Source organism: Perna viridis, chromosome 4 (assembly GCF_037379345.1).
Source record: "Perna viridis isolate PV_CMFRI_1.1 ecotype Kerala chromosome 4, ASM3737934v1, whole genome shotgun sequence".
Taxonomy (NCBI): domain Eukaryota; kingdom Metazoa; phylum Mollusca; class Bivalvia; order Mytilida; family Mytilidae; genus Perna; species Perna viridis.
The window spans coordinates 49,554,957-49,570,270 of NC_142448.1; the positions used below are offsets into that span (position 1 = coordinate 49,554,957).

General features: G+C 32.7%; 1 protein-coding gene across 1 annotated transcript; it reads right to left on the reverse strand.

Annotated features, from left to right (window-relative positions):
• Positions 1-1,311: 1,311 nt before the first annotated feature.
• On the reverse strand, positions 1,312-14,313 carry LOC148620388 (uncharacterized). Its single transcript, XM_088581237.1, has 9 exons — positions 14,275-14,313; positions 13,878-13,904; positions 13,601-13,681; positions 9,125-9,202; positions 7,895-8,207; positions 7,211-7,390; positions 5,829-6,145; positions 4,607-5,252; positions 1,312-3,542 (listed from the first exon to the last, which is right to left on the reverse strand). The coding sequence occupies exons 2-8, from the start codon at positions 13,889-13,891 to the stop codon at positions 4,781-4,783; spliced, it is 1,455 nt and encodes a 484-aa protein (XP_088437363.1). The 5' UTR covers positions 13,892-13,904; positions 14,275-14,313; the 3' UTR covers positions 1,312-3,542; positions 4,607-4,780.
• Between the last annotated feature and the right edge of the window lie 1,001 nt (positions 14,314-15,314).

Genomic DNA, 15,314 nt, shown 5'->3' on the forward strand with positions numbered 1-15,314 from the left:
ACATATACATTTCACAGTTGATGACTTCTTATGTTGTCATTGTAATTTTGTACTGTAAGTGTATTTTATTCTATTGTCTGCATTTTATGTGGATTCGGTATTCCTTGCCGATTTTTTTACCTTGAAGGCAAAGTGACATGTGAGTCACCGGGATGCTGTGGTACACAATTATATTTTACCTCAATATGGTACACTAACATGACAAAGTTTGCAAGCCTAGATCAAAGTTTCCTGTATTTTTTATGCGCATAATAAGCCATTTGATATTAAGCTAGACATATAAACCATAGAAATGAAATATAAAGAGAAATGAACCAATTGGAAGAGCTATCTTCAGATAGTTCATCAGGCGGATCAAAATATTTATAAAAAAGGGGGCAGTGGATTCGATCAAGGAACTTACTTTAAAGAAATGGGTTCCATGCAATTATTTGCCGCTCATTTTTTCGCCAAATTTTACAAAAGGGTAGCATAATCCCCGAATCTTATTTTGTACTGTATCGTGTAATTTTATGACGGTTACCGCCTCTTGACACCAAAAGCCAGGAGATGACAAATAAAAAAATGAAACTGTGCTTACTCGATGATATAGTAATATCGATAATGCATTTCGCGGGAATGGTGCCAGTTTGTGGTCTGGTGATATTGCTTTTTGTAATTATCATTCTATTTGGCTATTAGTTCAATTATGCAGTATATCGGTGAGTTTTTTGGTTATCAATCTAAGTGTTCCATGTAAACCGACATTGAAACTGAATAATACGCAAACTGGCACACTGCTACGATGCATCGTGCATATGGTGTGTGTTTTTTGTAATGTTCTTCGTAATCAGAATATTGAATTTAAAAATAAATCAAAGAGTTCAATATACATCATTTACAACAATAAGCTTGTGTTTAGATACGTTTAAAATCAGTCGCCAGTTTATTTGAGGTGTAAAATTCAAACAATCGAATAAATTGATTCAGTACATGAGTACTTTGATTTTTAACCAAGGGTTAGTCATTTATGTCGAATTATCTTTTTTTATTAAGGATGTTCGCTGTATTTTTTAAGAATAACAAGGATTTCAAAGGTTTGTGAAATCTTTAAAGATCTTTCTGGCTAGAACAATATAAGAAGGGAAAATAGATGGGTCCGTGAGCTCGTTTTTGAGGTATAACCATTTGACATTTTTGCAGGAAAATGATTTCTCCAGATTTTCCATAGGTTTTGTCTTCGTAGGTTGTACTTATTGAAGAAATAACTAGGATTTAATGATAGTAATAATAATAATAATAATAATAATAATAATAAAAATACTACCGAAATAACATTTTAAGGTGTGTTTAATGAAATGGATAACACCAAAAGAGTCCAACAATTTAACAAAATGGCTGAATATGACGAGCAAACATGCTTAAATATTGAATAAATGGCCCGCCTGGAATATTCGTGAATTATTTCGGTTATGGTGCATTTTAAATTTTTGTTACCAAAGTTAACATTAGACTTTCGCCATACCTTGTTGTTGAACACACGCCCGCAACTCCGTGGAACGTAACAAAAAAAAAAAAAAAAAAAAACAACATGATCATAGATATCGCACTTTGTTTATCATGAAGTGCCCTAAAACGGGAAGTTTACATTAAAATATGAAATAATCGGTTATTTATTCAGTTATTAAGTAATTTGTATATTTTAACATCAGACCAAAACTTAGAATGAAACGAACAATAGTAAATTAATCACAGGAGATTCAGAAACAAGACTTAAAGTCTTATATCAATCCGTCTGAAAACATGAATAATAATTATATCATATAGCATAGCTCAAGGAAGTAGTGCTCTAGTTCTCATAACGTGCATTTGGTGAGTTTGGTGCAAAGTGAAAAGGTTGATGTTAATGCTCTATGTATTAACTCAGGTCATAAGGAATTATCAAAATTATTCAAAAGAAGGAACTGTGTAATTTCGGTTGTTATTTTGAAGCGTTTGCTTTGTATCAAAGAGTTTTGAACCTTGGTAAACATTTCAACGTCATACTCGTCAGACATCTCATCTGATATAAATAGGAGAATATTTTGAAGTCAGTTGATCAGGAAGTTGAAGTGCTGAGATATGGTTAGCATTGAACTTTACAGATTCAGATACAGGGGCTCGTTACAATTGACCACATTGTCATACATTATCAGGGCCCTGATATCTATATAAATTCATTGCCATTTTTTAAATCTGTTTCCTAATCTGGTTCCCTGGTCAATATAATAATCGACCCAATGATCGCTAAAAAATTAGAGAAACTTGTAAAACGAAAACATTAATTACCCGCACTTTCTAGTAACCAGTTGTTTTGATTAAGCAATCAAGCATATACACATCCGACTCTACTGCACATATGGATATATTTGCTATTTCAAAGCTTTACACCTCTACAATACTCAATGCTAAATTCTCACCCTTTATGCAAATTAGTAAAGTACACTGGAAACAGCTTCTCAGATTTTGTCATGAGTAATGTTCATGTTTACATTCTGTATAGCAGAGCTAGCGAAGTGATATAGAATAAAACAGGAAGTGGCTATAGCGTCTGCGGAGGAGACTGATCAGAATGATAAGGTATGCATTTTACACAGACATAAACCAAAGCCCATTTTATCACACGTTTCTTATATCTGGAAATCGAAAAGTTTTAAGACGTCATACAAGAATCGAAATAAATCACGGAAACTCCACTTTATCATTGGTTTACCACGGGTTCGCCATTTATGTTACTATTTAACCCCTCCTGGAAGACCTTTGAAGCACTTCATAGTAGAACCCACATTTCGTCAGGTCACGTGGGGGAATTCGACAGTTGTCGTTAAGACTCGTTGTTTTTTTTTTTATGTCCAATGTTATTCGTTTTACATTTTATCTATAGATTAGGTCGGCTTTCGTCATTTATGTTGGAGCTTTTTACAACTGGTATGGGTTTTGTCATCATTGAAGACCGTATGGTGACTTGTAGAAGTTTAAATGTTCGTTAATTGGCATTTGGCGGATGACTGTCTCATTGGCAATCATACTGTTATTATAAGGTACCATGAAGACTTTGAAAAGGTATAACCAACAGATTATATCAACGAAGGCTACTAATTTCGTGAATAACATTCTTTTTGTAGTTTTTGTACACGCACAAGAAGAATTATTAGATGTTGAAGTAACAAAAAATAAATGAAACTTAATGCTATGAAAAGAGGGATACAAAATATAGTGTCCGACATTCTAGTTTGTTTCATCTATTTTTGATAGTTCTTTCCCACTTTATTTTAGTCGTCTTATCTTATCCGCAAGAAGGTTTTCGTTTGATTTCTCCAATACATTCAACAGTTTCTCTGCATTGGTCAAACCATTCTGTCTTTTAATTGCTTCTTTCAATAGCATCATATACCTGCCTGTTTGGAAATGACATTGGTGGCTTATTTCATTAATCTCCTCCTGTTTCATACCAACTGATATGCAGACTTTGAATATATCAAGTTTTTCTGCAACTATAATCAATCCATTTTCGTTGAGGAATTCTGAAATTAAATTATTCATTTATAAAATTGTTATATGTAAACTTGTGTTAAGTCCATACATATCTTTATGCTCTTAGCCTATTCATTCAACTAAATCGGACCAAGACATCGAGTCTTTTTTTCTCCCGTACATTCAAAAGCTTGTAATATCTATTTTGCCAGATTTTGAGTCTTTTTTTCTCCAATACATTCAAAAGCTTGTAATATCTATTTTGCCAGATTTATTTTGGACTTGACCTGATTATGAATCGGATTAGTGTTAGGTAATTTTGTTGTTACCCATAGTGGACTGTTTGTTATCCAGGTGGTATAATTCAAGAAAAGTCATAATCGTTTATCTTCAGTTTAATCCCGTTTAATACCTCGAATACTGTGTTAAAAGCAAACAGGCTTAGGAAAGAAAAGAATATAAAACAAAAGAAAACACCAATCTCATATAACAAAAAAAAAAAAACAAAAAAACAAAAAAAAACAAAAAAACAAAAAAAAAAAAAAAAACTGTAAGCAATATTCACTAAATTGATACCATCACCCCCTTTAATAAGACACACCTTTTGACCTTTAATCTGATGTAGACCAATAACTATACATAAAAGACGGTGCAAAATGTTAAAATACAGATTCTGTTAAAGTTTCATTAAATTCAATTGAGTTGTGTGAATGAGTTCCTCCATTCAGTCATTTAGGAGGAGCAGCGGAAAGGAGCTAGGAAGGAAGTGCAGACTAAAGAAGGAAGTGAGGAAGGACGGATACCCCTATCACTATATACATGTACCTCCTCATTGTCATAAGTTGGGGGAGAGTGGGGTATAACAAACAAAACCAGGCAGCAAGAATTAACCATACAAACACAAAAAGTAAGAAATTATATATGTTAGAAAAGTTTAAGTTCAGTATTAAAGATAACTATTATAACAAAAGGCAATATTTTTTTTTCATTTATACCAGATTCACACATAATCTTTTCAATCCACAGAGCTAACATCACATATTCATTTGATATTTATTTGATAATCAGTAGCTCTGAATAACCTATATTTAATTGCATTCATAACACAACTTACCATCTGGAATAAATTGGTTAATAACAGATCCCTGTCTTTTCCCACTACTTTTAGTTCTGAACGATGATTGGTTTTGTAATTCAACGTCTCGTCTCGGATGTGCAGAAGGGTTTCTGGCAAAAGGAGCACTTTTGAGACCTCTACCTAACAAATTTTGTGGAATTGGAATAGGATCTAGGATCTTCTAGGATCGTAAAATATTTCATAAACGATGCCCTTTGAGTTACGAATAGAAAGTACTCCAAACTCTTTTCCAAGCGAAGGGTCGAGCTCGACTTGAAAACGACAAAAATTTTCATAAGCAATTGGAATATAAGATATTTGCGGATGCTTACACTGTGAGTCTTTGTGCACCTTGAACTTGCCTCGTATGTCAACAGCAAAAATGGTCTTGTTTGGTATAACTTCGATATCATGGCTTGTCCATTCTTTAACGTACTCGCATTTCCGTTCATTTTGTCGCGCTTCTTTCACATTCTCCACGTTATCTTTTCGTACACATTCAAGGAATATCAATAAATTTCTTTGGTCAATCCTCTTGACAAAGAATAATATTTTTGCAACATCCTTTATACCATGTGCTCTTTCGGTTTCAGTCTTTACTGATTCTGTGGATGCATTTAATGATGCAGCAGATACTAGGTAACTAAAGCAAAAAAAAAAAAAAACAAAAACAAAAAAAAAAAAACAAAAAAAACAAAAAAACAAAAAACAAAAAAAAAAAAAAACATGCATGGAAATATAATTATCTATTTGATAAGACCTTCATCTCTGTAGACTTCTAATGAACTTCATTTTTTTATAGAAGAACTTTATCCTTGTATTTAATATCTACGAAAATGTAAATTACACCTAACTGTTAAGAAAATAATGAACAGATCATTCTGCTAAACAACAAATCTGTGTGCGACGGCTCACTAGCGATACACCTCCTTTCAATCACGATATAATAAAAAATTATGTTTGTTTTCGGCAGAAGGGAAGTAAATGTCATATTAGTACGAATATGCATCCCGGTGTACAATATCTATTTAGAATGCTTAATACAGTATATCAACTAACTGTGGTTAATTGTGGTCACGAAAATGTGACGAAAAGTTTGTATATTACCACTGTATGAGGAAAATTCAAGTTTTTAGGGGCAACAGGGAGAAGATAGAAAGACGGACACAGGTAAAACAGTAAAACCCCTTTCTACGGAGCTGAGCGTACAATTAGTTACCTGCTGAAGGAGTTAACATTGATAAAAAATTTTCCGTCTTTTTGGAAAACTTTATCCTCTGTTTGCTGCATTGTGTTGTCTTCTGTAATTTTGAACACAACAAATTGCATATCTACGTTAAGTCCCGTTTCAAATATTGAAGTCATTGGCAACTGTACTTCTACAGGTCTCGAAAACGAAATATGTGTGACTGACACTCGAGCTGATACGCCAGTTAATACTCTGCTTTTGGAATCTAAATCATCCTTTTTATTTGCAGGCACCTCTGGTACGGGAACCTGAGCGTTGCGTAAATATTCTTGGCTTACTGGATCAATCTATTGCAGAAAAAAATTAGACAGCTACTTTTTTTATTTTTACAATCTATACTCGGCGTCACATATTTAACATATCATTCAAAATTAAAATAAAAAAAACTGATTTACGGTTTTATTGACACCTACTGATATTTAAAATGTGTTAAATAACTTGCTCATTCATATCACAAAATGGCTTATTCGTAAAATGCGAATTGTTCAAATACGATGACATTTTAAATCCAGATCAAATGTTCACATTTTAAAATCTCTCGTGAGTTTGTTATCAAGACGGTTTTCGGTTGGTGGTAGTTCGACGAAAACAAATAAAATTATATTCACCGCCTTATTTTGTGTCGAAAATTTCTCTGAAGGTTAGAGTTACTACTACATAATTTTTTTTTTCATATTCAAGAGAAATTATATTTTTGTGAAATAGAAATTAGAAAAAAAGGTACAATTTTCAGTATTTTGTCAAAAATCGACACTTAGCAACACAAATGGCGGAATTACAATGAAATTTCTCGAAAGGAATTAAATATAACTTGAAATTCTTTTTGATTGTGCACATCAATCTTAAGTACTGATGTATGGTTTTCATAAAATTAGAAACGCATAACAAATAAAAAGAAAGGCAACTCCGCCTGGATGAAAGAAAGGCTGAAGAAAATTATGAATACAAACGAAAATTGGCTTGAAGTGTTGTCGAGTATAGTACACCTTCACTTAACTTAAAAAAGCAACAGTACTTTTACCCCCAGAAACGCTTTTGTTTTTAAAGTTCCCCTTTCTTTCAAATGATGTATATTTTAATAAAAAGTATAGAACTGATAATCATTTATAGGGCAGATGTATAAGTAAAGGATTATATAGAAATATTGTGAAGAATGGGAGGATTTTTAAAATTTAGTGGATGGTGAGTTTTAGAAATATTGAATGATACATGTAAGTGTAATATGCATTCGAAGTTCAGCATTTGTAGTAATATTAGAGAAACACTGATTAATACGTTTGTGGACGTACACCAATTTTGTTTTGGAAATTGAAATATAATCGTTCATTTATACATGATTTGTTAGTTCTTACCTGGATATCGATATCCTTATTTTCACTTACTGCTCCTTCGGGAAAGGTAATTTTGACATCGTTGTCAACTGAAGATGTGTATACACTCCCAGTACTTGATATTGTGTGCTGTTCTTCTTTTGCAAGGTACAATACACACACTCTTTCAGTGTAGGTAGTCATGAATATAAAGGCTGAATTCTATCATAATAGTATAATATACACATACAAACTAAATATTCAAAGCAGTCACAAGGAATACGACTTTTCAAATGAAGCGAACAACACAATAGTAACTCAAAAATAATATCTGCGTAGAAGGCAAAAGGGTTAAAAAACCTCTGCGATTTTCGACAAGTATCTTTAAGGCATAGAATAGAATAGTTTCAACTTTCAAAATAAAGTAGTATAAAGAAAACTATTTAGGAAAATATTCAATATTATTATGTATCCAGTGTTGAACTCTGACATGAATTCGTCGAAATGTGAAATTTAATGACAATTTAATGGGACTCTCTTTTAAAAGTGATATTCACCATCTTAGAACTAGAACACATGCCTTAACCGAACAAAAAATCGTAACCGAAATGGGGTTGGTTAAGGTTAACTCAGTTTTCAGAGAATTTCAAATTTGTCACAAAGTTTAATTTAACTGGTCCGACTACACAATTATACTACATTTATCGCAAAAAACGTTAAACCTACTTCGTATTCAATTTCTATGATGGTCCATTCTGATTTTGCATTTTTTACGCCTGCGAGGTAATTGTAGTATATTAGATTGCTTGTGTCAACATGTTTTTTCCAATGAATGATCATTTCTTTTCTCTTAAAATCGTTTTCTTCTACATTCCCTTTTTCCTCTATTATATAAACATCTGTTTGCAAATTGTATTTGTTGGTCAATGTGTTGTTTTGAAGCAACTGGATTCGCTCGTCAGCTGAAACAGGCTTAAACGAAAAGTCAACTGTTGATGGGAAATCACCAACTATTTTTACATCCGAATCGATGTCTATTCTGTAAACAAATATGTAATAATCTTAAGAGTTATCAAGGGACCCAAAGTTATAGCGGTAATCAAAAGAATGTAATCCAGGGACAAAGACCAGACATGGAAAACAGACATACACAACAAAGAACATAAAGTAACTAAAATCATACATACAAAGTAACAAAAGTAAATGAGCAACTCGGACTGCACTAAAAACTGGTATAAGTTTTCACGAGAGGGCTAAAACGAATACATGTATCAAAGATCTCCCCTTTTGGTCTCGAAAGTGTATAGCGTGCTCTTTTGGGCTTAAGCGGACAAGACATGTGGACGTAAATAGAGCACCTGAAGTCACTCCCAGTTGTTTGTATTGTAGTTCAAATTGTAAGTGTGTTTTCTTATTTTCCTTATCCCCCGTTTATTTCAAAATACCCGAAACACTTGTATTGTAATGGATTTGGCTTCCTATTTCGATAGTTTTGTTTTGCGGATTTTTTTTTTATTCAACTATTTTGGATTTAGACCTTCCTATATATTTGATTCTAATGCTGCTGATGAGTGGTGACCCCTTTTAACACGTGTACAGCATATCAAAATTTGCAATACATATGACTGGTAGTTTTGTATTTATTCTTATATGTTATCGCATTTATATTGTTATCTATTTGATAGATGTCTGTAATATGTTTTCAATTTTTGGCATACATTTGGATTTTGATGTTTATACCTAATCGGGTTAAAGAAACTTGTGCTCTACAGGTTCTTTCGCTTGTGTTTTCGTTTTAAGAACAGTATGTTGACTAGAAATAAAAACGATCAACGAATTCGGCACGAATCGGAAAAAAGTATTTGGCGAATTAAGCCTCGCCTTTTCCCTCCAATTCTAAGTCTCATTATTTCTAATCAATACACTGTTATCGTCTAATTATAGAAGTAAACGTACGTTCTTATCTTTGGATATTTTTTTCGAAGATCAGCTTCCATCTGCTCAAACTTCGACAGTTTTTGTGCGATTCTGAAACTGATATGATACTTTTGCAATCTAGTTACATCTACACCATGTATTTGGTATTTGAAAATTAGGTATATGACACCTTGAGAACATAAGTACATAAGACACCTGCATTAGGTGAAGCAAGACAGTGATGACATTTACATACCTAACCCGATTAGTTATGTACTTTTATACATGTATCAATGCTAAATTACAAATATGAGGTGAAACCTTAAACGCCCCTGAAGAAACAAATGAATTCAGAAATCTATTAGTCCTTTCATAATTTGTCAACTCTGTTTTCATTTACTTGATATACGGTTTTTATTGGTCTGAAATATGTCGAAATGTCCAGCTTTGATAAGGAACTGTAGGTTGTCATGGCCTTTGGTTCGAATGTTCAAATTGTCCGTCTTGATAACTTCATTTTCGTAAACATTCGAGTGCTGTGTTTTGACCATCGCTATCTTAAAAAAGCTCAGATTGATTTGTATTTAATCATCGAAGGTAGTTTATGTTTCCTAGACTGGTGTGATCCTCAATCGTATTAACCAAATGTGTGAGAATGAAGGTGCCATTATACTGTTTTTAAGCTGCCGATTTTACATGCACAAACCGGATATTGATGCGTTTTTTGCCCATCAGTATGCAGGACACAGTTGATAATACAGCCATTTACGACCCCTATCGGGAGTGTATCAAACTCCTAATCTACATGTACCTAGGGATACATAGACGGAGGACATAAAATAGCATTGAATTAGAATTTAGGTTTTAGGTTTTTAAATGTATATGTCGTAAATGTACAATTTTAAAAGAAAAATAATAATTGTAAGAATTGACAGTATAAATGTTTTCAAGACTATGTCAGATAAAACCCAGAAACAAATCCATATAATAAAAAATACATTAAAGCACGCTGCAAAGGAATACGACAACAGTAATAAGTTGTGATTCATGTCAAATTGTTGCTGATGCAAGTGCCCACTCTGTTGCTAACTAACTCAAAAACACTGGTGTGTTAGAGTAATAAAGATAACCAAGATATATTCCAGGGATAGAGGTAAAACAAGGGAAACAGACACACACAAAAAGGAATACAAAATAACAAAAAAAACACTAACAAACAAACAAACAAAACAAAATCAAAACACGTACAAAGTAACAAACGTAAATGAGCAACTCGAACTCCCCTAAGACCTGTGAAAATGAACCAGGTGAACCGGTATGGTAATCGTTTCTGCTTTTCTAGAAACACGCACCGAATTGCTCATAAAGTGGCACATCCTATGTAGATGAAAAAGGAAAGAAAACCTATGATACAGTGAACAAATCGCTATCCATTGTGCAGATGGATACACCTTAACGATCCGCTAAATCATGATGACGACCATAAAATTTCCGTAGTGAAGACTTCAGTCTTGTAGCATCACAACTTTTTCCAGAAGCCTAATTATAAGTAGTCTAGCGCGGTACAAAATGTCAGCTTATTTACGGCAAGTTATGGCAAAACGTATGAGTTATGATATGAAATCGCCATACGCGTGTGCTGAAGGATTATTTTCCATTGATCTCGTAGAGTAGGTTAACTTCAAGGTGTCTTTGGTGTGCTTTATCCCCGACATAAGTATTGTTTAAAGACAATACGTCAAAGTATCTGGCTAAACGATGTTTCTACTTTTGGATCAGATCTGCTATAATCTTCAGTCTCACAGTAGTGAAGGAATAAGTTTTATTTTCATGTCGACCGTTTTTGAAAAAAAAATAGGCCCGCCACACAAGACAGTTGAGTTATGATATGAAAAAATTCATACGCATATGCTGAAAGGGATCTTGCAATAGATGAACTGAAAGTTGACAGTAAAATTTACAGATAAAACTTTAAAAAAATGTAAAACGTACGCTCACAAAGTCTCAAGTTAGGTAAAACAGTAGTCAACTCAGCGTTCTTCGTGACGACTTGTTTTGTGAAATACGCATTTGTGATTATTTGTTCCGTTGTTACTGAAAATCTAATATAAGATTTTGATATCGACAAAAGAAATTTTTAGATAGTTGACAAAGCGCCTTTTCGCATATCCTTGGATAGTAAGTCGGATGACAATTTATAAAATCTACGTCTAGCACGTTTAACCAACTGTGTGACATAAACACAGTATGCAGGGGAAGCTGGTACATTTGTATGTTGCTCTACGCATAAAGAACATGAACATCAAATTCGTCTTTCTTAGAACGGAAGAAAAGAATTTTGTTTTCCTATTTGTAATTGAAAGTTTTAAAACGTTCAGTCAGCCCATATTTTATATGATGACTCTAAAGCTGCGGCTATATATTATTTATTATCACAATAACACCGTGGATTTAAGAAACACCTGTTTTATGTTAGACTCCAACATGTATTCCATATTAGGGAACGCCAAGGCTGCCTTATGCTGACTGATATTATTATATGGTGTTTTTGTTTTTATTACGTGGTGGTAATTTGTCTTTACATGGTTATTTTTATACATTATACCATGATGTCGGTAACGTTATATTTTTTTGTCATTCGTATCTTCTTTGATCGAGTTGTCATTTTCCCAAGATGTGCGCAGAAGTTTGCAGAAATGGTAAATATGGCTAAAATTAAGTTCTAAATTTGTGTGAATTGATTCCCAATTTTTTAAGGAAAAGGTCGATGTTGATGTTTTTTTTATCTCATTGATCAACAATTAAAAAGACATGGCATGAAAACGCTCAAAAATAAAGCTAGGCCAACAAAGGAGCTCGAACCGGAAGGACCAAAGGCAAACATAATGCACATAGTTCTACGTTATAAAAAGATGAAAATGAAACTGTCCAGGCCTTAGTAACTTACATTCCTATATTTCCTTTCCGGCAGGAAAGGGTAAAGGTCGACAAATTATCAAAGTGCAAGTTCCAAAGGCATAGGTTAAACTAAAAAACTAACCCAGTTAAATCAGCAAAGAAAAAAAAAAGGTTCAAATCTTGGACAGTAATAGAGTGTGTTTGGCAAAAAATGATAGCCCAAAATGTTCTTTCTCCCGGTGACGAAGAGGCTGAGGTCTGACACATCTGAACCACATACATCGGGTTTTTATCAGCTGAAAAATTATGGTGGGTTTAAATTAAGATACTCCATTTTATCACAGTATTACCACTGACTGACCATTTATGCCGCATTATTTTACCCCGAGCTTAATATTCTGACATGATTTTAGAAATTTTTTGTTCGAGTTCCTCGCCAGTTATTGCAGGAAAACTGCATTTACTTAGGGCAAATTCTGCCATCCTATGGTACACTGTATACTCTGATACCATGAAAATCATTTTAATATTAGATTTAAGAAAGTTATTTTCTAGTTAAATTTTCAAAACTACCTTTGGAATATTAAATTTGGAACTGCAAGAACCTCTTTTTAATGTTTTCAGATGGCCACTATCCACACCGAAGACATAATTCTTACTCTCATCATATCAGCGGAATTGCTTAACCCCGAAGCAGTCATTCCATGCGCAGATAACAAGAATTATATGTTTGGTGTTACTTTGTCATCAAACGATAATAGTTCACATTTTTAAGAACATAACGAAACCGGTTTACCCGGATGTAGAATCAGCATTACACGTTTTTGATAGTACCGCAGCGATTTTTTTAAAATCGGGTTTCTATCTGGGGTGACCATATACAATCACGCATGATATTTGAGCTATTATCTCTGCAAAATAATCTTTGCGGTGGAAGAGATAAAACAATTAATTTCAAACGCTACATGAAAAGGAACGGAAAAGTTAATTCTTACAAAAAGAAAGCAGATAAAAAGTTTCAGTATTGTCGATCGGCACGTTCTTAAGTCCCCATAATTTCAATATTTTCTTAAATTGGACAAAGTTTATTTAAAAAAATGTTTTGCAAAGCATCTTCAAATGGCAACATTAAATGGCAACCAGTTTACGCGTATGAATACACAAGTATTTTTTGCAAATTTAATATCTAAGTTGCTACCTAGTTTCGATTTATTCGGCCAAGCATGTTCCGCGTAATTTTGAAAACATACTTATTTATTTCACTACAACAGGCAGGCGATAATTCGGTTAAAATATAATCAGAAAAAAAAAACAAAAAAAAACAATGGAGGTGTTTTGAGATGACATAATTAAAAGCATTAAACTACACTAAATAAATAAATTGAGCAGTAAACACTCCAAGGTGCTACGCATGCGAATCACATAAAGTGCAACATCGAGTGTAATACTATTATATAAAACCACATGATTATCATATGAATGGATCAACATAAATCTACCATATGTGGTAATTTTGGGCGCGTATATTTATGTATAGTTGTATTTTGATTCATGCCGATTTTTCGCTTTTAATGTTTTGTATAAAATACTTATCAAATTCAAGGTTATGGTACATACTCATTATTTCTGTCTGGAATTTCTATTGGTCCATGATAACCAGCTCCAGGTTTCGGTTTAGGTTTATTTTCAGGTTTATTACTGAAAAAAAAAGTAGCGTACTTGTGCTTCCTTGTTTTCTTTTTTATCAGTTGAATATAAACTTTAAAGAACTTTCTGAAACATTATCTTTAGTTACCAATCATTAATAGCTTAATGCGTTGTTATTGAGCATTTGTACGTATGACATATTTGTCAAAACCGATATAGACAAATTTCGAATACAAAACATACTTACAACAAACCTCCCATTTTGACACTTTGCCTGGAAAAAAATGTACATGTAACTTTATTTCCATCAACTCTCGCCGACCTTCGTATTAAAGGAATTCTGTACTAAATATTAATATGCAACAAACACACAAAAATAATAAACACAAACAACCAAAAGTTAACAAGACAAATATAGAAAATTTAACTTTTTGCACCTACAAAATGAACAAATCGATACATTTACATTTAGTTTAATATTTTTTGTAAATTTATTAAATACAATGGACGTGGTCAACTTTATAAACGAACTTGGAAAACAATTACATTTTAAACAATTTAAACAATAAAAAAAAACCCATTGAATTATCACGACTAAACCATAAAAAAAGAATAAATTTATGTTATGTTGAAATTTTTCTGACCATAACTCGAATGGTTCCACAAAACCACCATTAAAGAAGTTAAACCATACCTCTTTAGTTATAAGATCTACACAAACAAATATATTCCCCCTGTAAAAATTTAGAACAAGTACTGTACATATAAGTCAAATCCGTTTTAACTATTTAAATGCGAACTCATAAGGAACTTGTGTTTTAGTACAAAATGAAGGATAAAAACCTGTGGGGATATGAATTGCAGTCAATCATTTTAATCTTTCTAGTACTAAAAATCAAAGAAAGGAGAATATTTTAATCTTTGAACTCATGAACTTTAAGCCAAACTCAGTGAAAGCAAATAAAATTCATGTCGACAGAAAGGTTTGTATCATAACAAATATCATTGTATCTAAGGACGTAGAACTAAAGCAATACATTTTAAATCTCCCTGATAAATAGTTCTAGTATACTGCTTTATCTGTTAGTTCTCTTTTTCAATAAATATGCCTCGCATAAAGAGAATTTATACGTCCATACAACGTGATAAATCATATCTAGAATTGTTTTCTTATACATCTACCGACGAATATTCACATGAACTAACAGCATATACTCGAGAAAGTATTATTCTTTTAAAGTTATGAAACAAAATCAATATGAAAAAATTGATCCTTATCCTTAAGTCCGCTTATCCCGGACGACTTGACATTTAAAAAAAAAACTCAACAGGTGTTTCTAGAAAGCAGAAGACTTACTCTACCGATGCACCTGGTCCATTCTTCTAGTTTTTGGTGGAGTCCGGGTTGCTCATTGATTGTTCATTTTGACATTTTTATTGGAAAATTAACAAATGGATCAGACAAAAGTAATACCAATTTACGTATAACTATTTTTTAAAAGCATATAGTTTATTATTGTCAAACGACATACAACACATATAGAAGTACAAAATTGTCAGCCTATTTCTAATTTGATATCTGAACAAAATCTGCATTACATATAATCAATTAAAGCTTTCATTTCGGAAAAACAGAGTTTTTAGGAAAAATACATGTTTTAGATCTTAATTGTGAACAATTCGT